Source organism: Aulostomus chinensis, chromosome 6 (assembly GCF_037954235.1).
Source record: "Aulostomus chinensis isolate RoL2024-O1b breed Wild chromosome 6, RoL_Achi_v1.0, whole genome shotgun sequence".
NCBI classification, from domain to species: Eukaryota; Metazoa; Chordata; class Actinopteri; order Syngnathiformes; family Aulostomidae; genus Aulostomus; species Aulostomus chinensis.
In genome coordinates this window covers 18,453,299-18,479,144 of record NC_141325.1, presented here as the reverse complement: position 1 = coordinate 18,479,144, position 25,846 = coordinate 18,453,299, and the positions used below count along the sequence as shown (strand labels likewise).

The 25,846-nt window shown below is 40.1% G+C and overlaps 2 protein-coding genes across 2 annotated transcripts; one reads left to right on the top strand and one right to left on the bottom strand.

The window, feature by feature from the left end:
• Positions 1 to 64: 64 nt before the first annotated feature.
• ascc2 (activating signal cointegrator 1 complex subunit 2) lies at positions 65 to 13,720 on the top strand. Its single transcript, XM_086206914.1, has 19 exons — positions 65 to 213; positions 2,007 to 2,113; positions 2,196 to 2,354; positions 2,482 to 2,655; positions 5,194 to 5,323; positions 5,462 to 5,529; positions 5,744 to 5,857; positions 7,349 to 7,461; positions 7,545 to 7,619; positions 7,704 to 7,808; positions 7,902 to 7,970; positions 8,956 to 9,030; positions 9,178 to 9,427; positions 9,648 to 9,844; positions 9,956 to 10,075; positions 10,725 to 10,949; positions 11,065 to 11,158; positions 11,481 to 11,572; positions 12,672 to 13,720. The coding sequence occupies exons 2-19, from the start codon at positions 2,030 to 2,032 to the stop codon at positions 12,850 to 12,852; spliced, it is 2,325 nt and encodes a 774-aa protein (XP_086063040.1). The 5' UTR covers positions 65 to 213; positions 2,007 to 2,029; the 3' UTR covers positions 12,853 to 13,720.
• Positions 13,187 to 24,715, bottom strand: rnf215 (ring finger protein 215). The gene is made up of 9 exons (XM_086206919.1): positions 24,344 to 24,715; positions 22,334 to 22,486; positions 21,439 to 21,510; positions 20,171 to 20,256; positions 19,465 to 19,519; positions 19,270 to 19,374; positions 18,430 to 18,546; positions 17,606 to 17,749; positions 13,187 to 16,000 (listed from the first exon to the last, which is right to left on the bottom strand). The coding sequence occupies exons 1-9, from the start codon at positions 24,551 to 24,553 to the stop codon at positions 15,803 to 15,805; spliced, it is 1,140 nt and encodes a 379-aa protein (XP_086063045.1). The 5' UTR covers positions 24,554 to 24,715; the 3' UTR covers positions 13,187 to 15,802.
• Positions 24,716 to 25,846: the final 1,131 nt, after the last annotated feature.

The window sequence follows — 25,846 nt, the reverse complement described above, 5'->3', positions numbered from 1 at the left end:
AAGAAGAAAGACAAAATCTAGTTACAGTGTCTTTGGTGCCCACAAGAGGGCGATAAGCGCATTCGAGCTAATTCTACCGCGCATGCGTCCTGACCGTGGCCTGAGACTGTTGGCAGGTGATTTACCAAACGTTTGGAAAATGAAACTGTGGAGAAAGCTGTGAAGTTGTGTTTGCAAATGGCTTGGAAGGGTTGCAGATAGCCACGTTAAGAGGTGAGGAGAAGTTATGACTCATTTTCTTGTCAGTTGTTCTCATGCAAGCAACTGGAGGACTGTTATGAATTCACCGGTGGGCTAGCCACGTTATGCTAGCCTCTCCATTGACTGACGCGCTGTCATCTCTGAAACTTATAAGTGTTTTTCCATACTGCTAGCATCCATCGGAGTGGCGAGATGTTAAAAGCTTTGACCATTGACAGCGTGACACATCAAATGTTAGCTAACATGGAGTTTCAGGTTTCCTGGCAAGTTCGCTATACGGAAACGATAGTAAAATGTCTCTACTGTTAAATTTACCGTAGAACATGTCCACGAATGTCCTCCATTGTAGTTTTCACATCCAGATTATGACATATATATATAAAATATATACTCAGCTACATAGGTTTAACATTACAAATTATATGGACTCAGTTGACAGTTTATTGGTTTTTACTTGGTAAATGTCTCGTTGATAGTCGTTTTGGATGTTGATGCGATAGAGGAACAGGTCAGTCCATCCGTTTTGTATCACTAAGGATAGACTAGATGGTGTTTACCACAGAATAGAACGGCTCAACTGCACTTGTAATTGGATAAGCAATAAGTTGTTCTTGTTTAACTACATTTCTTATGCTTGATGTCCCTAATAAACTGACAACCGTGTGTACTATTGATCCGATGGCTTATATTTACGTCTGTCCAGTTTTGCTTAAGTCTCCTCTTCTTTTCTTGTCATCTGTTCCGGTCAGTGGTAGACTAAGTACAAAACCCGAGTGCTTGACTCAAAGTATAGATACTCTTGGTCAAGTATTACTGCACTCCCAAGTTTCTCCATGAAGCAAAAGTTTTATTGTTTAAGATTTATATCGTCAATGAAGTTATCTGCATACATGAAAGATAATAATAATAATAATAGTTAAGATCTTTTTTTAGACATTTGCAACATTTAAAAAGTCTAACTGGAATTGCATGCTATAATATGTTAAAACAAGATCCTAAATATGTATAAATAAAATAATCATCAATGTAGAAAAAAAAGACCTAAATGAAGGTTTAAGGTTTGTCTACATGATGCTGTATTGATAATATCTGTCCATCCATCCATTTTCTATTCTGCTTATTGTTTAAGGGTCATGGGGGGGGGGGGGGGGGGGGGACTGGACTGGAGCCTATCCCAGCTGACTTCAGGCAAGAGGTGGGGTTCCCCCTGGACAGGTTGCCGGTCCATCGCAGGGCCAACACATAGAGACAGACAACCATTCACACTCACAGCCACACCTACGGTCAATTGAGAATCACAGATTAACCTAAATTGCACATTTTTGGACTGTGGGAGGAAGCCGGAGAAAACCCACGCAGACACAAGGAGAACATAAAAAATCCACGCATTTGGATAGATATCTGCAGATTGAAAAGGCCAAATCATAGGAGCCCATTTGTTTTTTTTTTTGCTCTCATCTATTCAGTTCCATTAGCAATATGTATTTTTTTCTGCCAGTGATAGTCATGGGCCAATGGAAATATTTGTTTAGGTTACTTGTTCATGCAATATTTCCAGAACACCATTTTCTTCAAATGTAACACTCTGCTCAAATCTCTTGTGATATCTCAGGAATGGTATTTCTTCAATGTAGTATAAATTTCAACTTGAGGATAGACTGAAAATGTTTCTGTGGTCAAATTATTTTACTGATGGAGCCTCCTGCTGACCTACTTGTTCTGTTCAGTGAACCAAAGCATGAAATAAATACATGTGCTTACCTCTGACGTATATGCCAACATTTATTTTTTTTCTGGTTTGCCAGAAAATATTTGAGAGGGAAAAGCTATGGCCTGCGCTCAAGTGCCACTTGATGAGCAGCGGGTGACTGAACCTGATCCACAGGGAAAGGAGCGCACTCTTCCTGCACTGGTGAGTTCTCCCTGTAATGATGAAGGCTGTGAATTTGTCAGAGTCCAATTCTGCTTTTTTGTTGTTTTTTTTTCTACATTAGCACCCTGACAGAAAAGAGGAGCGATATTTTGTGCCTTACAAGCCTTTGCTGGAAGACAGCTCTCCTGCTGAACTGGAGGAGTTTTTAGAGCATACCAAATTTATCATAGAGGACCTTGAATGGCTGCTCATGATGCCTCATGATAAGTTTTGGTGTCAGGTGAGAAGGCACTGTCAATATGTAAAAATGACCCAGAAATAATGTAAATATTTTGCCAGTCCAGTTACTCTGGGTCTGTTAATGTTTCTTCTCCTCTGTGTCTTGGTCTGTTTTTCTTCCCCATCAGGTGGTTTTTGATGAGTCTTTGCAGAGATGTCTAGACTCATACCTACATCATGCTCCTCGTAGCCTCGACCTCACTATCCCGCCATCATCCCCCGTGGCGGCTGAAATGCAGCGCTCTATCCACAGGGCCGTCTTCTTGACCTTCCTTAGGATGGCCACACATAAAGAGTCAAAGGTAAGATCATTACTTTAAAGAACCAGACAATGCTGTAGTCATTTGAGATACAGTTTATGGCAGGGGCCCAGGGACTCCATAGGCCCTGGAGATCCACTAGCAAGAGGTGAGGAATAGTTTAATTTCACTTTAATTACGGCCTGAGCCCTAAAGGGGCGAAGGCCCTCTTTACCTGTTCCATCTCTTTTTTTTCTTTCTTTCTTTATTCCTTCTTTCTGTATTATTCTGCCACTTAAGACCTCAATTTTACCCCCTAAACATGGTGAAATACTCACCAAATTTGGCATGCACATCAAGTCTAGTGAAAAATTTGATAAAATTTAAAAAGTAACCACCCAGTTGCTTAAATGTGCTCAGCAGCGCCACCTAGGTATCTAAAAAGGGTGCCACGGCCCATAGGAATGTTGTAGAGACGTCGAACCCAAAACTCAGTTATTTGTGTCATCAAGACCTACAAATCATACACTGACACCCCTGACCTAAATCCAAAAAGAACTCCACAATATGCACATGAAAGTATGTCTTTGCACCAATTTTGGATCCCAAACGAACACGATCTCTTCCAAGGGCATGAATGGTATTGCCTTCAGCTTTAATACATGACTTATGACACTGCCGAACACAAGTTGTTAAAAACGTTGTAATGATGCAAACGGTTTGGATTCTGTAAGCCCGACAGTTGCTGTGCCACATTGCACCTTCCAATGTAAACCAATGGCGAGGCAATCACTGGGCATATACAGTACTTTGTGTCGAACTGAGGCTTCTGATAGTTCAAGTATAAGTCTGACCACTTTCCAACCTGTATCACTGGATTCTATAATATGAATCTCAATATAAGATTTGGCCAGAGTCATGGGATTTATTAAGATTTTTAATAATAGACATGTAGTTTACTTGTAACTCGGGCCTGACTGATATGGATTTTTTTGGGGCCGATTTTGATATTAGGGAATAAAAATTCTGATAACTGATATATAGGCCAATTACATTTTTTTTTTTTACATTTTTCATATAGAAAAAGACCAAATACCTACTTTTTGATGGCTTGAATACATTTGCATACACTTATTGAATTAGAATTCATGGTAGCGCTGTTATTGGTGTGCATTCCATTGCACAGTGTGTACGTAAGAGGTCAGTAAATGTATATCTGTAGGTAACAGGCAGGTGGATAAACAGTGTCACAAAAGTCTCTGGTAAAACATGATTTGTAATGTGCCTCTTGGATGTCCCCAAAGTGTGTTCACATTTTCTTTCCTCCATGAAGTTACAACTTCACCCAAAAATGTTTTTTTTTTCCTTCTCAATGCCATAAGTTAAAAAACAACAACAACAACAACAAAAAAGCAGTCAGTGCGCTGCTGAAAATAAATGCAGCCCCTCAACGTTTTTTGCATGGCAACAAAACATCCTAATGTACTACGGTCTTATCTAGTCTGGTACCATGCAGCTTCCCCAGTGAGCGTAACATTACTTTGAGGTACTGTAACGTTACTGTTACATCACTCATGGTGCTGTGACTGACTCGATTAAATGGCTTCGCAAGGGAGCAGATTTTTAAGCTTGGTTATCCTAACTTTCTTAAGCTTGCTAACATATGTCACGCTTCACTGAGCGTGACACAATGAGGCACGTCATGGGAGTTGGGGAACTTAAGTTATTTTTTATTTCACAAACCACTTATTATAAATTTACCATTGAGGCACACTGCTTGGTTTTAGTCTAGTATGTGATGTTTGCTTTTCATTATAGTATACACTTCACTCTCACTCTGTGGGGTTGCTGTAGAGCGTGACATGGGGAGAGTTGGAGAGCCTTCCACTGGATACACAAGGACATCACTTCTAAGAAAAACACCATATTAACACCATTTTATGACGGAAAATTACATCTATCGGCCAACTTTTGGCTGATTACCAATTATGCTCTAATGGGTATATTGGCTAATTAAATTGGCCGGCCGATGAATTGGTTGGACTTGTAACAAATATTTCATGATGTATATTTCTTTTAATATTTTGGCAACAAGAAAAGTAAATTAAAAGACCATTAGCAATTAATAAATTGGTAAAAAGTTAGAATAAAATAAGTGAAAAAAGAAACAGCTCAGAATAAATTGTATTCTGATTATTTGATTTTTTTTTTTAACTAAATAACTCTTCCCAGACAATTTTCAAGCAAAAATGCTGTAGCAATAAAACAAAACCATATTTATTTAAGTATTTGTTGATATGAATTAGTTACTGGCAGAAATAGTTGATAAATGTCTGAACAAAAATCAGAATATCTTGAGATGGGTCCCTGTTAAGTAAAATCACCTTACATGGGGTCCACAGCATTTTAAGTCAACTTCAGAAGGTGGAAAATTTTGTCATATTCCCAGTCAAGTGATGTGACATGACACTACTGTCAGTAGATTCTCAGAAGGAGGTATGCTCCAGTTTTGAATTACCTCTCACTGTTATTTTCAAGTAGAAAACCTTGATAAAAAATTATTGATTGTTAAGACGTGTGTTTGTGCTTCTCTTCCCTCAGGAGAACTTTATCACCCCAGCTGTTTTTGGAGAAATTATCTATGAGAACTTTCTTTTCGACATTCCCAAAATTTTGGATCTGTGTGTGTTGTTTGGGAAGGGCAATAGCCAGCTGCTGCATAAGATGATAGGTAGGCTGTTTCAATTCATACAAACCGTTATCGGTAAAAAAAATAGAAGTGTGTCCTGTTAGTCAAAATATTGGGTGAGGAACTGTCATTTTTTCCATTCTACTCTGTTTTTAACTATGAGTACAATGTCCTTTTTAGATAACATCTTTACTCAGCAACCATCCTACTACAGTGACCTGGATGAGACAGTGCCCACTGTCTTAGAGGTCAGACCACATTTCAGCAACACAGCTCTTATGTTTCTGTAACAGGTGTATTTCCTTTTTCCATAAAGTAAGGCTGCAACTTAATAATAGACTTAACTTTAAATGTAAAACAATGGTGGACAGTGGTACCTTCAGTTTGTTGATTTCATTAGTCTCAAAATTCGAATGGAAAATTCTCTCTTCCCCATTTCATTCTGTTTTTTTATACCTTCAGGTGTTTGACACAATACTGGACAAGTGTGGACTCCATTGTGAAGGCGCCACTGCCTCGGAGCCCATGAAACTTAATGCAAACAAACATCCCACTGCCATTACCATGAGCCAAGAGGTAAGACACACATTGAACCTTCATCTTCATCACGTGTGAATGGCGAGTGTTTATTAGAAATGTGGACTTAGCCGCACATAAAGACTTGACTTGGATATTTTATTTGTTTTTGGGGCATTGAAACATTTTCCATGACATTAAAATACAGTAAAACCTTGTCTGATAACTTGGCACTTTTACCTTTTTAATAGATTTTTAAGAGGGTTAAATTGCTTATTTTCTTTGGTCAACTTCAGCCTCACGCCTTGTGGTATTTTTCCTTTGAAAGCAATGCACTGTATTTGGGTTTGCTTCCTGTCGTCGGTCTCAAATAACATTCTTTTATTTTCTCAGCTGTAGCATACTCAACTGTTGCTGCCTTTTGAAATGGACCAAGTTCGGACTTTCCAGGATAATTAATTTTGTTTGACTATTATATGGATTGCTTTCTCGGGAGGTTTAAAATGCCACTTGAGCTGAAAACAAGATTTTGCCCTCCAAGTACTCATAAATAGGTGTCTTGAGCTCAAAGAAGTTTTTCCTGGCTGCATTAATTCTTTGTGACTTCGGAAAGCAGAAAGAACATAACATAACATCAGCTACATATATTTAGCTTCACCCTCTTGACCTTACCACAAACAACAGCAAAACTGCACACAGACATCCATTTACAAACTATCAAGGGCATCTTCGGAATTATCTACATATTCTTTATTCAATCATATGCTGAATGATTCATGAATACTTTGTGTATTTTTTGCTCAAGCCACACAGTATAGTTAATCATTCGAGCCAGCTTGCAAAGGCTTGTTCACATTTGGGTGGAATTAACTGAACAATCCAACTTAGAGTTTGTAAATGGATGTTTTTGGACAGTTTAGCTGCTTTTATCTGTCACCATTAGTTTCATCCTAAATACATGTGGATGGGTCTTTATGCCTACTGGAGTAACAACGAATGATTGCAGCAGTGATTTGAAGACACCTATTTATTATAAGTGCTTGCATTGCTTTTAAAATCTGTAATTTTGCTTCGGATCAAATGGAAATGTCTGAAAGTCTAGACCAAACCAGGTAACTGTGACAGGGCCCAAAAATATTTTTCAGCAGATTCAGCAGGGAGCTACACTATGAACTGAGTTGTGGTCAAGATGACATCCGGTGCAATTACATAACATAAAAATAAAATAAAATAGTAATAATTTTAAAGTACTTCACAATTCTTTGTTTTTGTATTTGTTTATGTTAATTTAAGTTTGTACTGCATCTTTGAGTTAAGAAAATAAATATTTCAAAATTATCAGTAATCTGTGTGCATTTTTCTCATGAACAGAACAAGTATACACATTTCTTGATTATATCGTAATATTGCTCAAATGAAATCACAGTATGGCTTTTTCACAATCAGGCAGTACTACTTCAGCTTGCCACCCATCAGCACTGTTAAAGTTTCCATCTGTGGGAAACGCTGGATATGTCTGTAATTTATATGTTTTAATGTTTGTGTTCCCAGGAACTTGTAGACCTCATTCTGTACCTGTGTGACTCAACCACCACCATACATGCCTTCCTGAACATCTTTCACGCCGCCTGTTCTAGCTTCCAATCCCATGGCTTCCTTGGCAGGTACATAGTTTGAGAACTGGTTTCCCATCCAGCTTCTCAGCTCACAATTATTTTCCTCGTAATTGTCTTTTCTCTCTTGGTAGATTGACCTCTTTTTATGAGACCGCTGTGCCTGACCTGGAAAGGGCCTTGACAAAAAGAGATTTTGAGGATAAGCGGTGAGCATACCTCAGAATATAATCACAAGGTGTGCTGCTTGGTTGCCGCTATGACAGTGAATAATCCCCCAAACCCTCTATCAGCCTGCAGGAGGACTTGTGGAAGAGGCTGTCTCACTCCCGTCGTAAGATGGTAGAGACTGCGCACCTCCTGCTGCACCACACCTGCCTACAGCAGATTTTGGAAGGGTGAGACAACTACATGCAGTTTTGTGAGATTGCTGATCTCTTTTAACATACACTAAGACTGCAATGATTTTTTTTTTTTTTTTTGCTTTGCAGGGGAGAAAACATACAAACATTTGCAGAAGAGCTCCTTCAGCATTTCACATCTTTTTTATCAGAGAAAAGGTAATATGATATAATCAGGGTCATTACCTCCACCACAGAGGTCATGATTTTGGTGATTATCTGTCAGCAGAGTAAGAATATGTGACTGATTTTCACCAAACTTGGTGAAGTGCTGTAGAATGGGAAAGGAAGACTGTTCGGTTTTGGGGCAGATTAAACACAGTTCCACCAGGGATTTTTTTTTTTTTTTTTTTGCATGTCTAATGGGAGCCTTGGCCTGAAGACACCGAGACGCTGAATTTAAGTCATAGTCATAGTGCTGCCTTGATTACAGGAAGTAAGCCTGATGTCACAGTGTCATATGATTTGCATCAAAATCATAATGTTTTCTCTTGCAGGAATGTACAGCATTATCATCTAAGATTGTGTTGTGTAGCACCATCTAGTGGACCCAGGAAGTGACATTTACACTACATTGTACACATGAGTGTGTTCCAAATATTATCAGGTCTTGCCACTCTTGCTCTGCTCAACAGCCACACACGCCAACATGTGTGGGGTATGAGGACCTGCTAATTGCTGCTTGCAGCTTTAATCAGGCTCTGAGCACCAAAGTGCCGTGACTATGCACTAAGTGCTTTTTAATTATCTTTAGGTTTCATTGGACAGTGAAATCACAGCTTCCTTTTCCATTTAATCTGAGATATGGTTTGTTGAAATATTGGCCTGTTTGCAGTTTTATGGTAAATTGTACGCAATAAGGATTTGTAGTCCAGTTGGTTTATATTTTGATTTTTGTGCTTCTGCACTCATGACAGCCCTGGTTAGTGGCATAATGTTTTTAGATTGTCCATCTGTCTTTGAATCTGGTACAAATGTTTGCTTTGATTGAATAATGAACTGATACGATTTGGCTGTCAAAGATCACTGTGACTGTGCAATAGTCAGTTTTGCCCAGAACTCCAGAATTCACATGCATGTTACAGTTTACACAAAAAAATGTACTCGGTGAAATATGATTTTTGCTGTTTCTTTGTCCTTGTAGGTTCCTCTCAGACTACGATGAGCAATTCCCCCTTGCAGATGACATCAGCCTCCTTCATCAAGCCCTCCCTGTCATGTATCCTCATCACATTTACCTTAACATGTTTTATGCAGATATTTGCTTGAATAATAAAGTGATGCAAAATCTCTGTATTTCAATTCATGTCTTCCTGAAGAGCAACAGTTACCCTCAGTTTCTCCCTTAACTACTTGTTTTTTTCAGTGATGAAACTAGGACTTCATACCTGCTCCAGGGGGTTGAAAGTGCTTGGGACAGCATGGGGAGACGGAAACCACAGATTCAGTCTAAAGCAACCACGCCGATTCCAGGCTTTCAGGGAGCAGCTGGCGGAGCTTCTGCCATTTCCTCTTCAGCTGGCATTGAGTCTTGGGGAGTCCATGACCTGGAAAGTGAAGGAGATAGCGTGAGGGGAGCTGAAGCCATGCTGGATGTTCCCTGGAAAGGAAATAATGTTTGTCCTTTCATCATTTTTGCTAATTTGGTATTCATTCAGATCTCAGATATTACCTGTTTCTAGCTGCTTTGAACAAAATCAAAAAATAATTGAGATTTGTTTACATAAACTGTAGAATTGCTTTTAAATAACACCAAAAAAGCATAAATATTCCTAAGTTTACTTTAATGATATGTAGCTAAATATTAGAGATCTAAATTTTGTGCCGTGTTTCCAGGGTGCAGTTTGTTCTGTCAGTGGGGCAGAGCTGGAGTCTCTGCTGTCATGTATAAGGGACCTGCTACCTGATCTAGGGGAGGGCTTCCTGCTGGCCTGCCTGCAGGAGTATGACTTCAACTCCGAGTTGGTCATCAACAACATTTTGGAGGACAGGTTGACTCCAAACCTGGACAAACTGGATCGAACCATGCCAAGGTGAGGCTACACTCTGACACCATGTACTGGAATGGCCTTTGCAACGTTGCTACATTGTAAATATAAAGAGGTTTTTTTTTAATTGTTGTTGTTGTTGTTTTTTATTCTCAGGCCTAAAAAGGAGGATCTTCCAAGTGTCCTGAGCAACAGATCCAATGTGTTTGATGATGATGAATTTGACGTCTTCCGCAGGGATCAGTTGGACATGTCCCGTATCTGGAAGGGAAGGAGGTAAAAGTACAATAAAGACATTCTGACTGACGACTTTGGACTCAAGAGTTGGACAGATAATTCAAACCCACTTAATGGTCTAGTTAAAAACTGAAACTATCAAAAATTCCATTTTTCTGAACCACAGGGGTTGGTTTCGTGAGTGCCATCTTGTGGGCTGCAAAAAGCCATACAAGTTTAAAGATCAGTTTTTGTCTAGGAAATTATTTTTTTAAAAACTTGAATAATAATCTACAAATATGATGGTAAGTAGATGTTAAAACCTCAAAGATGATACTACTACTAATAATAACAACAACATTGATCTATTAATAGTGGTACACAATCCATCTTCAAACAGTTTTATTACTTTGATACACTTAGTTTGGCAAGCTAACCATTAACATTAACCAGAAATAGTAATTGTATTTCATGAATACTTTTCAATTTTTTTTTAATTGATTAGAATAATAGATTCGTCAAAATAGTTTGGGATTTTTTGTCAATGGTCCTTGAGGTAGAAAAGTGAGATATCTGTAATTGTTTAGTTCGAGCCAAGTCTGACGTTGGTGTTTCCTTGTCCTCATGCTGTCACTAACCAATGATCTAGGAGTGTTTTCATAGGCATATTTACATGGGTCAAGGTTGCTGTGTTCTCTAACTTTTGCAGGAAAGGTGAAACCATCAGAGAGATGCTTAATGACAAGGAGCATATAACGGAGCAAAGAGCTCGATACCAGGCCTATGAGACGGTAGTTGAAGAGATTGTAATCGAACCTGGTGAGACTGCAGCAAGCTATGGCCTGGACGACTATGATGACGAGTACGATGACACTTATGACATGAATCAAGTGGGCGCTAATGACCTGGATGGAGACAGTCTTCTGAATAGAAGGTAAGTCACACGTCTACATTCATTCTTCAGTCCTGATCAGGATGAAGTGAAATTACATTTGACAGGCTGTCCCTAGTGGATTTCGTTATTTTTATTTTCACCTAATTTTCCACAGGCCGTTTACGGTCCCTCAGGTACTGAGAAAAGGAAACAAACCCACTAACATAGAGGAGGATGAAGAGGAGGATGAGGAAGAAGACAATGTACAGGTATTGACAATTTTTCCGAAGGAAGAGACGCATACTGTCGTCTTTACAAGACAAGGCAGATGTATCCTTTAATAAATGATCCATTTAAAAAGATAGTGCCTTTGAGTTTACTTAGAATTTTACATCTTTGTCAGTCTATTTCATGCAAGGTTAAACATATTTTCAAATTTTGACAAATAGATTTCAGTTAACAATGTTGTTGTAGATGTTCATTTACTGTGTAGTGAAATGAAACTGCTTATATCTGGTTTCTATATCTGCATTCTTCCGTGATTTGATTTTGTGGTGATCTGTGTTTACCTGTGAACTGATTTTATTTCAGAACAACATAAACAGGGACCAGTTCATACAAGACCCAGCCCTGCTGAGGGAGAGGGCTGAAGCTAGAAGAGCTGCCATGCAGCAAAGGAAAGGGTAAAGACTAAACTAACACTACTGTAATCCAGCAATTTTCTTTTGGAACACATCAAATCATAAACACTGATTTTAAAAAAGCCATTTTAATAAATACAAAAAACTTAAAACTTTTTCTTTTTAGATGAAGTCATTAAAAAGGGCCTATGGATCTGATTTCTGTAACTTCAAACAATGAGTTAATTTACTACTGAGCTTAGTGAATGTATGTTTTCCTCTCTATTGATAATTTGCTGTCTGAGATTCCTTTGATAGATTAAGGTAGCTTTACTAGACCACCTTGTTTAATGCTCTTTTTTTTAACTATGGATGATTCAATAAATTGGTGGTATTAGCTTTCGATACCAGACTCAGAAATAGCCCTATTGGCTAAAAATTGCTTTTGGGGAGTTTGTAAGTCTGTACACTACACTGTCTCATATCACATAATTCATATGCCCTGAACAGAGACTGTGCTACTTCCCAATTAGCTCATTTATCTCTGAGTAATGTAAAATCCCGAAAATACATTCTTCTCTGGTCTGAAACAGTAGCCTAACCCTATATTTGTGTCCACTATCAAGGCTTTGGTTTGATGGGCAACAACAAAATCAAATTTCTATCTATCTATTTGTATATTGATCTATTATTCATGTTTTACAACAATGACATTGTCTCATATCTGCACAGTGTGTGTTCTTAAAACACTGGTATTAGAACAGCATTCAATATTGGCCCAGATATAAGTTGAGGATTCAGAGTCTGTATCACTCTCCACAAAAGGCCAAGGGAAGGTATAAATAGTATGACATCTCTAGTTTTAGGACCTTGTCTTTAGCACTGGTCATGGTTCTGTCCACTCTCAGTGGTTAGCAGTCTCACTATTACACAGCAATCCCAAATCCCAGCTTTACCAGATCTCCTCTCTGTACAGTGTTCATATTCTCACTGGTTCTATGCGAGTTTGCAACTGGGTGCTCTGGTTTCCCATCATGAGTTTTTAGCAATGAATATTCCTGTCAGTGCCCCTGACTTTGGTGGGATCCAAAGCAGATGATACATTTTGTTGTATTCTGTGCACTGACAATTTTTTCTGCTCTCTGTACTTTTCTTCTTTCAGCACTTCAGGCTTCCGATCTGAGCGTGCAAGTAACGTGGTCGGCCGCCCCAAAGGCCAAGGACAAACCCTGGAGACATTCCTTGACCGTCGTAAGAAAGAGGCCAACAAAAGTCGTGGTGCTAACCACAACCGGCGCTCCATGGCAGACCGTAAGAGGAACAAAGGCATGATCCCCTCTTGACCTACATGGAGGTGATGGCTTGCCAACTTGCCAAATGGACTGGTACAAGAGGCAGAAGGTTGTCTCTGTGAGCGAAGGGAAAAACCTGGGGCTCAGGATAGGATCAGGGTTAAAGGTCATGACTTTGTGACTGTCTTTGTCACTTCAGTCCCATGCTGCAGTCATTGTCTTTTCCCTAGAAGAAAAAGTTTTAAGTTGGTGATGTTTACAGACTCCCCTTATTTGAATGTTTGAGACACTGAACATCTGGTTTTAGTGTTTGGGCTAAGGAAAAGAACATCCTCCAGGCTCAAGTTATTTTCATTTCTTAGTTTAATGAAAACCAAAGTTCTAAGTGAAAGTCTGAACACAAAGACCTTTATTTTTTGCCAAGTAACAAATCACTTTAAGATCCAGAGTGATCTCGTGAAGTTTTGTGACATCATTAAATAAACAATGTAGGAATAAAAGGAAGAAACATCCAGGGTTCTGCAGATACCATGGTTCCTTCTGTATCTGGAAGAACAATTTCTGACCCACTGATCAAGTCTGGACATGAGCAGCTGAGAGGCATGTCAGTGCTTATAGCTTGGAAGTGCATGTGATGTCATCCACCCAGGTCAAACCACTGTGCTCCAGCCAAAACAAACATGTCTAGAAAGAAATTTGCCCTCTGACCATCTCATGATGAAGCTTTTGTGTTGAGTGATGTACTGTTGACAGGAGCTGCTATGGGGAAACCTCCAACATTTTACCATGCACAGAAGATTTTCTATGGAGAGAGCAGGTCAATTAGAGCATTTTGTAACACAAAAAAAAGCACATGTAATTGCTTTTTGGAGTTGACATTGCAAAAAAATGAAATAAATATTCAGTATTCTAAATATTCTGTTTTTGACATCCTTTGAGTTTGAGTCATTACACGACACATACAAATGAGTTTGTCTTTTGTGGAGAATGCACTTTGGAACAGGGCTGCGGTTATTACAGATGACACGTCATTTTGTTGTTATTTAGTTACATCTTTTACATTTTTATGTGAAAGTGACATACTGTCAAAAAAAATCCCGTAAGATTCATACCAACAATGAATTACTCATATTAAAGTCTTCAGGTGGATGATAGTTTTAAAACTGTGGCATGATGCATCTTCTTGCCTGCATGTGAAGCCAATGAGCGCTGCAGGCATTGACATTTGAGCCAAATTTGAGAGCAAGAACCAGAAAAACCCCAGCTGACCACACTGAAGTATTAAACAAGCCAATGAGTAAAGTTAGTCAAGTACCTGTTGCATGTGTGTCTTGAGATTACTAGATTACTTAACTAGCAGTCAGCCGGTCTCTGTGGGTTTAAACTTCCACAGAGACCGGCTTAAGTAGCTCAGTGAATGGTAATGGAATGGAATTGTTAGCGTACCTCAGTCTTGCCCGCTTTGCTTCCTCCTATGTGTACTCTGGTTCAACCACATTACATTTAGCATCTTGGTTTTTCCGGAAATCTCATCCCATGTGGTTTTGTTTGGAAAATGTCTCCAGCTGTGTGTCATTCCAAAATTACAACATCTTGACTTTTTTTTCATATAAAATGCAAAGACCACTTTGGAGAAAAGTGTATTTGATGACTTCTTGACTGAGGTATGCTAATTCTTCACCCATTGCTATTCATTTTGCTTAGGTAACAAGCTGTCAGTTGGTCTTGACCCCCGAACTCATGCACAGAGGAGAGGAGGTTCTCTCTCTACTGAACTTGTCTGGCCCTTGGAAAGGTTGTTCTGTAAGAACATTCCTTACAAAATTTGGCATGCTCTTTTAAGACATTTTCAAGCTGATAGCCCCGGTGGAAATGATGCACGGAATCAGTGCACTTGAATGGAAAAGGCCTTCTGGATTAACATCATGTAGGTTCCAGTCCATCGTGGGATTTGTTTCCTTTAGAAAATTAACAGATGACCTTAGACTTAACAGGTTATATGGATTTTACTCTATGAAAACAGGCTATTTTAATGCAGATTTCTAAGAATAGTTTTACAATAAAATGTAAAAACATGAGGAAGGCTTAGTAAAGAGAATTTACTATTTAGATAGAACTCTATGAGGTTTAATTGTGCAGCTTTATATAATCAATGTCAGCGCAAAAATGGTCCTCCTGACTTCTAAGTTTCTGTATAAAGAGGGGAAACAGCTGGGAAGTCTCTACCAAATCTTAACCAAACTACCTTTTAATAATGGAACTACTGAATTCACTACTACACAGCTCTGGTTGTAAAGCAGAATTTTAGAACGGCGGTTTTATTTTTACCTGTTTGCAGTTGCTCCTAAGGCATGTTTGGAAGTGCAAACCCCTCTTCCTGTTAACTACAATACCACTTCAACTAACATTTAATAGTTTCAACATCAGATGACTTCATTTACATTTAAACTCTTGCTTTAAATGTTGCTTATTGACACAATTTCGACTTAAAGTGAACATCAACACTGGCCTGTCATTCAATACAACCATGCTTAAAAATAAAGCACTAAAAGTTCATGCACAGACTCGTGAAAACTCAGTCAGGTATTCAGGGTTTGAAAGTGCTCCACACACACCCTCCAAACGTCACATACAAATAGTTCCACGACTACAGTAACATGATCCAAGGAAGAAGTGCTGTTCACACCAAAAGTACCAGCAAAGTACTTCATAGTATCGTGTTTATACTACCACTTCATGTCTGGGATACCCGCAGCATCCACCTGAGGGTCAGACAGCCAGTCAACTCCTGACTGAAGTTCATATATGCTCCCACAATCCATTGCTGGAGGGAGGAAGCAATGAGGTCAGTAAAAAACAAAAGGCTACTGGAGTGTAATGCAGGACAAGAGCGACTTGATGCCCAGTGCTGCAGCAACAGCGAGGAGAATGTTAACTGTCTTTGCAGACGCTACCTGGAAAGGGCAGAAAAAGGCTTAAAATTCAACTGAAATGGGCACGATTAGTAGGTCAACAAAATATTGATGAGCAACAAAATACTGGCAGAGGCGTTTTTAATCATGAAGTTGTATGTCTGATGCTGAGATGAGAACTCACTGAGTATGCTGCGTTTGCACAGAGGGCAGGTGTGTTGCAGCAGCAGCCAAGGATCCACACAGTCTTGGTGGTACTCATGGAGACACGGCAGAACCCGCAGACACTGTGGAAAACCACTCATTTGAACGTGGTGTCTACTGAATCACACATGCTCGTCTGTCGTCATTTATTTTTCAAAGCTTTACTTTCTCTGCTACAGAGGAGCAGTCGTTTACAACCCTGTTATTCCCTACACCTTATTAACTCTGAAGTGTGAATTCATTTTTTTTTGTGCCTCTAGCAGTTCTACTGCAATCTTTGTAATTCTTCCAACACATTTTCTTTTTTAGCTTTGATCGGCCCATTCGTGTGTAGGTTCTCCGATATATTTTCCCCCGGTATGATTTACAGTCAGGCATCCATGCGGGCAGCTCTGTGTTGCCGGAAGTTCCTGCAGCCCACATGCAGACCATTCTGTCTATGCACACAATGCCCCTCCACCACTGGGAGAGCGGCGAAAGCAGCATTGCCCTAGAAGCTGCTCCAGTAAGTAACAGTAAGTTTTTAATTTGTTTCTTTAGTTAGCTTCACAGCATGTCGAACATCCAGGGTTTTCCTTCATAGGGTTTTTGATGGCGGCCGCTATATTTCTCACCGCCATCAGCTCACGAGCCGGTGTTGATTTTTCTCTTGCTTTTCTGTGCATGTACCGGTACACACGCTAAGCTCCCTCTCTCCCCTGGAGCGGGGTTAGCGAGTACCTATTGCGGGGATATCGGACGTCTTAAGCGTGCACTAGAAGAACTTTTAAGATGAGAGACATGTTTTACATGCAGCACGAATTGTGTCAATGTTTAGTGACAACGTGTTTAAAGCTGTTAGCTGCCCATATCAATACTGCGGTGGTGGAGTTTTTCAGCCCGCGTCCGCTCAACTGATGGGGGGGCGTCTCACTTAGAGAAATGTCGAGTACATGGTTGAATAATTATTCCTTCTAAAGAAGTCTTTTTCATGCCTGTTCTTTGTCTCATTGCCAAAAAACTGAAACCATGGTAGTGTTAAGTTACAAATCAAGCATTTCAGGTCAAAAGCTACTTTTCAAGTTTATGTCAGCAATGCATCATCAAGGCTGTGTTGTAGATATTCATTAAAGGGTGATGTTATTTGGTAATATGAATGTAAGATGATGCTAAAAGATTGATATTAATCTGTGTGTTTATTTATTCTTTATACAGATGGCTGCTGAACGAAACACAGTGTGGCAACATGTCAGCGAGCCCACATCTGGGAAGTGTGATACAGTTGTTTTCCTCATTTTTAAACATTTGTTTTATTTTATTTATAATATTTGTATTTTGTTTATTTAAACTGCACTGTTCAATAAATGTTTCATGACCTGTAATATTTGTTATCATTGTGTCATTTTTTCAATGTAAATTGAAGGGGCAAAAGCAGTATTGGCTCAAGAAAATCGGCAGGCCATAATCGGCCATCTGCTAAGGATGATGGAAAAAAAATCGGGATCGGTATCATTCCAAATTCCAGATTGGTCTATCCCTTATTTCTAGAACAGGTTCTATTTTACTAAAAACTGGAGAAAGGTTTGTGTTGTAACACCTTTGGCTGATTGCTCATCCATGGCTGGCTGGCTTCTCATGTCTATTTTCTACCTGGTTCTTCATGTGGACTGAAAGCATCCGCACAGACAGCAGAAAGAAGGTTCGCTCACCTGGTTGTTGTTGAACGGCTCAAGACAGACAGCACAATTGTCCGTTTCTCCTGTCTGGGACGCATCACACCAGGTTTTGGGCTGACGGTAGGTTTTGGTCTTCAGGGAAGACATTGTCTTTAGTACGTCCTGTTTAGGAAGCAACTGAGGAACAACATAGAGCATCACATGCTGTTTTCACTGTCTTGACACAGGACACAGCACAACCAAACTAATTCAGGATAGATCCTTGATACTAAAAACTCATATGTTCTGCAAAAAAAGATTTGATTTATAGTATTTCCATTTTTGCAACATTGCAGGTTTATAAGTGACATTAAATATTATGTTTCACATTCATCATTCAGTAAACAAATGAAAACATGGACGTTGTTGAGTCGAACGTTAGCGTTGTCGTTGCGTGCGTTACAATGTTTTCTTTTTTGTAAAGCAAACAAACTCGGCGCAGATTGTAAAATGTCAGAGCGCTAATGCAGCGAAGGAGGATGGAGTTTTTGGAAGGGAGCTGAAGAAGCTACAGGCGAAGCCTGACAGGAGGCACAGTGACAAAATCAGGATGTGACAGGAAGGTTGCGTGAAACCTGAGGCGACGTGGGTTGCATTTTTCACACTGCAGCCGAGCCGAGCCGCTCAACACCCGGGTCGCTTGGCAAGTCGGTGGACGCGGGTCAAAATGCTGAGTCGACCCTTTCAGGCTGTGCAAAAACCTGTTTTGACCCACATTTTTGGTGCAGTGTGAAAGGGGCTTTAGAGGAACCTGACTGATACCCCTGTATCTTCATAAGCCAATAACCACACCCCTGAAATATACAGAAAGACAGTACCTCTAAGTCATTGTTCAGCTGGTGGTCCTGGTACTGCCAGCGGGCCTGAACAATGACTCCGGTGCTCAGGATCAGAGCGACCATGAGGACGGTGTCCCACAGCTGCTGCAGGTACTTCTGAAAAGATCCAGATGTGTGCAAAGTTAGCATTAGCAAAAGGTGTCAAAATACTACAAATTCCAAGGATGAGTTGAGCATTTACTTTGGACTCACTTACAGCACCATTAATAGAACATGCCAACTTTTTGGGAAATCTTTTTGTTGTCCTCAGAGCCAGACAAGTTAGATACCGTTTTCTCTGTGCTGCATTAGGGAGCAGAGACCCAAAGAGATCAGGTGACTGCTAGTTAGCTTAGCACAATGAATGGTAGTGGAGGGGAAGCGTTAGCATCAAAAGTCCTCAAAGACCCCAAAATCCATTTCAAATGAGGAGACTTATTTAATTTAGAATCAGATGCCTGGTTTGAACTACTTTCCTGAGTAGGCACAGTGCTGCAAAAGTTTGGCCTTCAAAGAAAAATGTTTGTTAATTGAATAGAAGGGTGACTAATCATGATTACTACTGGAAAAACCAAGAACCTGAACCTTGTAATCCTCAGAGGAGGAACACCAGGTTGTGGAAGCTGAGCCTGCAAGACAGGTATGCTAACACAGCCATTCATTGTGCTAAGCTAACAAGCGGTCTGCTAGTCTCTGTTCCCTAGGGTATGCAAAGAGGAGAGAAGGGTATCTATCTTCTTGTCTAGTCCTGGGGAGCACAGCAAATAAGTGCAATTGCTTCAAAGCTGGTGTGCTCCTTTAATAAAACGCGAATGAGGATAATGCTGTGTTTCCCCCCACCTGAACCTGAGAGTTGGTTTCTCCCGTGCAGATGACACCTTGCCACTCTCCGTAGCGACCGCCTCTTGATCGACCGCAGCTGGACCACAGAGTGAGCGTGGCTCCCTGCCCAAACACACACTGTAAACTCAGCCTGTCATCTGTTCACTCACCACTGGATGACACGAATAACCAGCTGATTGATGGGCAGCTCACCAGATTGTCATGCAGGATGGTCTTGTATGTGATTTTGGCAGTTGCCTGAAGACCCCTGAAGGCAAAGAACAATCACGTAGCGCCAGAAAATATCCTCCATCACTACATTTAAATATACTATAACCTGTGAAAACATTAGAGATGTTTCCAAATTAGTTTTTTCTTTTTTTTAATACCTCAACTTGCTTATACAGAGTATTCATCTGCTACTGGTATTTAAAACGTATACAATAGATCATTTTCGGAGCGGTGTGCATCTCATGCTTACCTTTACATGCAGAATCAAACAATTTACTTTTTTTTTTTAATCTGGGCAACAAATAACTAGAAAAACAAAGTTGTATTTTAAACCTTAATTTTACAAGGATTTTTTTTTTAAAACATCATTTACTTTTTACTTGTTCCTTCACTTTGGCCTGAACCTGCGATTATCCATAAATCCCTCAAAAAATTCCCCAAAACATATGGAAATTTGTTCAGCATTTATGTGTTAAAGTACAGCTTTCGGGGGATTCCACCGACCACTGGTCCCCATGAATGTTTCCAAGTTTGATTTTGACAGTGTCAAAAGTTCCTACTCTGGTGACATGTTCTATTTAACTCCTGTGACACAAAAAAAATTAACAGACTTTTTTTACAGCAGCAATTCAACACTTTTTCAAGTACAAAATGTTGGTAGTTTTATGTGTGACAAACTGTTTAGTACCTGAGCAAAGCACCAATCAGCTTGGTGACATTTTCAGATGTCTGTATCACAATGATGGGCTTGGACAGCACCTGAGACAGATCCATCTACAGAAGACAAACACTGACTTAAGGATAATAAACAGTTTTCCTAGTTACAGGGTGCATTTGAGTCTGCTCTGAATAAAGATGAAGACCGGCTTATTGCTGTATCAGCAATGAAGTATGAAGGACAGCGGAAGGGAATATTATTACCAGAGTGGTTCAGTTACAGCCTGGACATTTTCCTCTGTCACATTTACTGTGACGTAGCGAAGTTATCAAAAGATACAAGTTCACATCCTCATCCTAATCCTGTCCGGACTGCACACACGTTTGTACATCTACTATCTTCACATATTCAATATATGTATATTTTGCAGGTATACAGGTAAATAAAAAGATTTTTTTAAGCTTAATTCTAGAACAGCAAAAATTATTAGCTCTTCAACCACAAATCACTTCAACCCTTAATGTTGTTTACCTCAAACAGAAATACATTTACTTTTGATACTTTAAGTACGTTTTGCTGGCAAAGACTTTTACTTGAAATGATTATCGGACAAAATATTGATATCTAGATTTTAAAATAGTTTTTACTCCCAAATATCAGCAACAACCGCAAAAACCCATACTCGTCGGCGCACAGAACAAAAATTGACTTCTATAAATGAAAAGTCAACTTCAGCATCCAGATGCAAAGTGGCTCAAGATGCAAACTGTGACTTTTAGATGTAGAAGAAAAAACGTATCAATAAACTTAACTTTAGAAACTATTGAACCAAACAAGTCACTGCGAGGTGGATGGATGAACTTGTTTCAGATGCATATTCTTGGATCAATAAACTCATGTCCAGTCACTTCTAATGTTTGGATTCAGTGATACATTTATTTAGAACTCCACTGATTCACACATGCTCACCTTCCCATTGATAAAAGCGAATTGCCCATTTTAAAAATGTTTCCATTCCTCTTCTTTGAGGTAAGACCATCAACACACACACACACACACACTGACACAAGACACAGTCAAAAACTGATGCTCATCCATTGCACCCTTGATTGTCATGACGTTGAACTTAACTTCCCTTTTCGGAGTTAAAGCTCCACCCCATATCCAAATCCAACACACATACATGTGTTTCATTCATTCACACCGATAAGGATGAACTATTCTGCTATAAATTATGGCATATGGCTCCAAAAGATTTCATGTTAAATACCCTCATTTTTAAGGGTTTTTTTTTTTACCTCACTGACAGTGTTTTGGTTGAGAGCCAGAATGATCAACGCTGAAGCTCCGAGGACCAAGGCTCGCTTCATCTAGGAGAGAAATGAACACGTGATTCAGTACAGATATGAACAGCTAAAATTAGCTATTTAATCAAACTAGACTAAAATCTTCAACAAATATTAAAAAAAACATGATAACTATTTAATAACATTGAATTTTTGAATAGAAACCCCAACCCACCCTGAAAATTCTCTGGATGCATGTTCTTCATTTTCAAATCCATCCATCCATTTTCTACCACTTATCCTGTTAAGTGTCGCAGGGGGCTGGAGCCTATCATAGCAGCCTTCGGGCGAGAGGCCGGGTTCACCCTGGATGGTTCGTCAGTTCATTGCAGGGCCAACACATAGAGACAGCCATGCGCTGTCACATTCATACCTACGGTCAATCTTATTCAATCAGCCTAGTCTCCATTTGCATGTCTTTGGATTGTGGGAAGAAGCTGGAGTACCTGGAGAGAACCCACGCAGGAACAGGGAGAACATGGAGACTCCACACAGAAAGATCCCGTGTCCGAGCCGGGACTCAAACCCAGAACCTCTTGCTGTATGGCGACAGTGCTAACCACTGCACCACCCTCATTTTCAAATTAAAAAAAAAATGTAAAACTCATTTAGCGCAGGCAGTAGTTATTAAAAATAAAAATTAAAACCTAATACATCTCAAGCATAAGGAGTCCAGGTATATTGAAGGTTTTCCATTCCCTTCAACAAAATCAATCATACAATTACGCTAATTATCAGTGGACAGGGTCTCTCAAGCAATCGGTACTTGTGTGCTTTGAGGCAATTGTGATCTAAATTTTTGTGGCACAAAACTACATTTTTTGTGTAGCAACCACAATAGACTCACTTTGTTGACCACTGCATCAGCGAAGGACTCCTGGTTCACGGTTGAACATTTGTTCTCATCCATCTCCACGGGTACCACCCCGATCCACAGCTGCTGCTCTTCAGTATCATCCTTCTCAATCCTGTTGCTCGCCTGCGGCTCCCCCTCCCTGATCTAGAGACAGAAAACAGGCTGAACGTGTGTATGAAAGTGTGGACCACCTGATATTTACCCCTTTGTAAATGCTGATGTTAGAACACACAGCAGCCCAAAACCTCCGGGTGGAGAGACTCAGACTATACAGACACCCACACATCAGCCCCACGTCTGGACACCAGAGCCATCATCCATCCATCCATCGTCCCATCCATTTTCTAATGCTTATCCTGTTAAGGGTCACAGGGGGGCTGGAGTCTATCCCAGCAGCTTTCAGGCGAGAGGCAGGGTTCACCCTGGACAGGTCACCAGTCCATCACAGGGCCAACACATAGAGACAGACAACCATTCACACTCACAGTCACACCTACGGTCAATTTAGAGTATCAATCAGCCTCGTCCCCTCTTGATGTCTTTGGACTGTGGGAGGAAGCTGGAGTACCAGAGAGAACCCACACAGGCACAGGGAGAACATGCAACCCACTGAGGGCTGGAAGGGTGCTCGAGCTGGGGCTCAAACCTAAAACCTTCTTGCTGTGAGGAGACAACATTAACCACTGCACCACCGTGCCTACCAACACCAGAGCCATGACAGCTAATGGAGAGTTCATACATACTTTTTAACAATATATATGTCCATGACTATAATTTTACTGAAATGTATGTCAAGCTATGTGTTTTTTTTACTACATAATTGTGTATTAAAGTAAACAAGTATTGAAAAGGAAAGAAATGATAGAGCAGACTTTATCTGCTCAGGAGGCTGAGGCCTTTTGGGGTGCAGGGGGCACTCCTGAAGACCTTTTATGACACTGTGGTGGCATCAGCCATCTTCTATGGAGTGGTCTGCTGGGGGGAGCAGCATCTGGACAGCTGACAGGAAGAGGCTTAACAAACTGGTCAAGAAGGCCTGCTCTGTCCTGGGATGCCCCCTGGACTCCGTGGGGGTGGTAGGAGAGGGGAGGATGACGGCTAAGCTGGCATCCATGTTGGACAGTTACTCCCACCCCGTGCAGGACGTCCTAACAGCACTGAGGAGCTCCATCAGCGACAGGCTCTTTCACCCAAAGTGTGTGAAGGAGCCATATCGCAGGTCCTTCCTTCCTGCAGCTGTCAGACTTTACAACCAGCAGCTGTAGAACCAGCAGACCACATAGCCACCAGGACTTTTTTCATTGTGCAATATCACTGTAAATACACATATATTTCAGATTGTACATACTCCACTGCTTTACATACTTCTTCCTCTTTTACTTTGTGTATTACTCTTATATATTACTTATTTTTACACATTTGCACACTTATTTTTGTACATTTGCACTATCCCTTATATTTATCCTCTTATAATCTCCTTCTTCTTCTACTTATCTTCAAATACTATTTATGTTAAATTCTCCTTTGTTCTTGCTGCTGTAACAATGTAAATTTCCCCACTGTGGGACGATTAAAGGTTTATCTTATCTTGTCTTAAAAAAAGAAATACTCTGACAGCATAAACTCTAATATTTGGTTTCTTTAGCAAAGAAAATACCCATAAACCTTTCCAGGCCTTGAAATTTTGATGTCATCCTCCCAAAAAGTCATCATCATATTTCAAAGATGCACAGCCTTGCTAATATTTCAACAGCTTTCAGATTTATTGTGTGGCTGCTTTCCAGAAAATAATTAAGTAGAAGGACAATTGACATAAATTCTGATGTTTAGAAAGTCTTAAACCTAAGTAGGACTAAACCCTTCACAAACTATTTGAAAAGACAACAAAGCATTGTAAAAGTCAAATTGCAGAACCAGCGTCCCCTGTCCTTTTTTCTGTGAAGATTCCTCCCAAAAATTCTATTTATCAATCCGTCTCTTTCAATAATCCGGTCCACTAACCAGGACCAGCTCTCCCTCTAGGTCCTCTCGGTCCTCTTCCCGGTGCTTGGAGCTCCCGCTAGCCTCCACCACCTCTCCCTGAAGCAGAGTGCTGCCATCGAGTCGCTGCTCCAAGAAAACCTCCACCAGGGCGACCTGCTCCGCCGAGACCAGCAGCTCCATCCACAGTAGCAGGAGGAGCAGCGGCATGCAGCGGCAAGCTACAGCCATGATCCGAACAACAGCAAAGAACCTACAGCTGGAACATTACACACTGGTCAACTGTCCCCCATCGTTTTCACGGATAGGCAGCCAGTGCATTTGCTCCGCTGTTTGCTAAACCTCCTCAAGAATGTAAACAAGCAAAGGCACTTTCCGGCGCCGACCGGAAATAAACAGAGGATTATTATCTTGTACTCAAGGCTGCCACTGTGGACGTCTAGGAACACAGTTTACGGTAGCAGAAGCTATATTTAATTGTATGGTTGTTGTTGTTGTTTTGTTTTAAACCAACTGTATGCAAAGAAAATAAATCTTCGACATGAATGTAACTTTCATGAACGTAATTAGTTCCTTTAATTTGAGAAAGGGGTGTCGCAAATTGAGAGAACTTTGTTGTGTACTTCCTGCTTCGTCTTATAAGCAATGACTCGGTTCCGTTCCGCCGCATCGGATACGTTTGTTTTGATTGTTATGTATTTACCTTTAGACTGAGAAGAATACACAAACAATTTACATCTTCTTTTGTACGCTTACGCATCGCGACGATCTGATACGTCCTACTTGCGTTTTTAGGTCGAAGTAATCGACAGAGCAAGCAAACGAACTGTAGGGAGAATAGTGCCACCTATTTATCTGACAATTTATTGCTCTTTTTTGAAAATAATAATATTTTTTCTATTCATTAACCTATAATCATCTTCTATTTTCCTTAAAGTGCCGTTCTCCACTCAGCGTTTTCAAACTCCAATTCCTGCCCTCTCTTGTGTACTCTATTATTGAGTACTTTCCCATTTGAATAGCTTTTATAGCAATGAACGATAACCTACTCTAAATCCTCTGGTGGTACCTCACTGATTGATTTTCTTTCTCCCCACTATAATGTAAATTTGCATCTCTTATATGCGCATGTGTGTGATTTTCAGGTTTTCACCAAAGATCGTCTATATTTTTTATTTGTAGCCTATGAGAGAACTTAAATTAGGCTCCTTTAAACTTTTCCTTTTAATATTTCAAAAAAGATTCAGCGAAAATGGTTGCTTAAGACCAAACTATTTTTCGTTTCGAGCTCTCAAATCACACATTTTACCTGCTCTCTGAAGATATTTCAACGACTCCTTTCATTTATATCCATAATATTCCAAACATTATTCAGGAAGCATTGTTGTAGTTTTGGAAATCTGTGTACATAGTGTACAAATGTTGGTCCAACAGACAATTAACAACGCAGGGTGTTTTTAGCTGGCAGGAAGAAGCTATCCATTTAAAAACCCTCCGGGAATTTATTCAGTCTGTCCGGTTGCA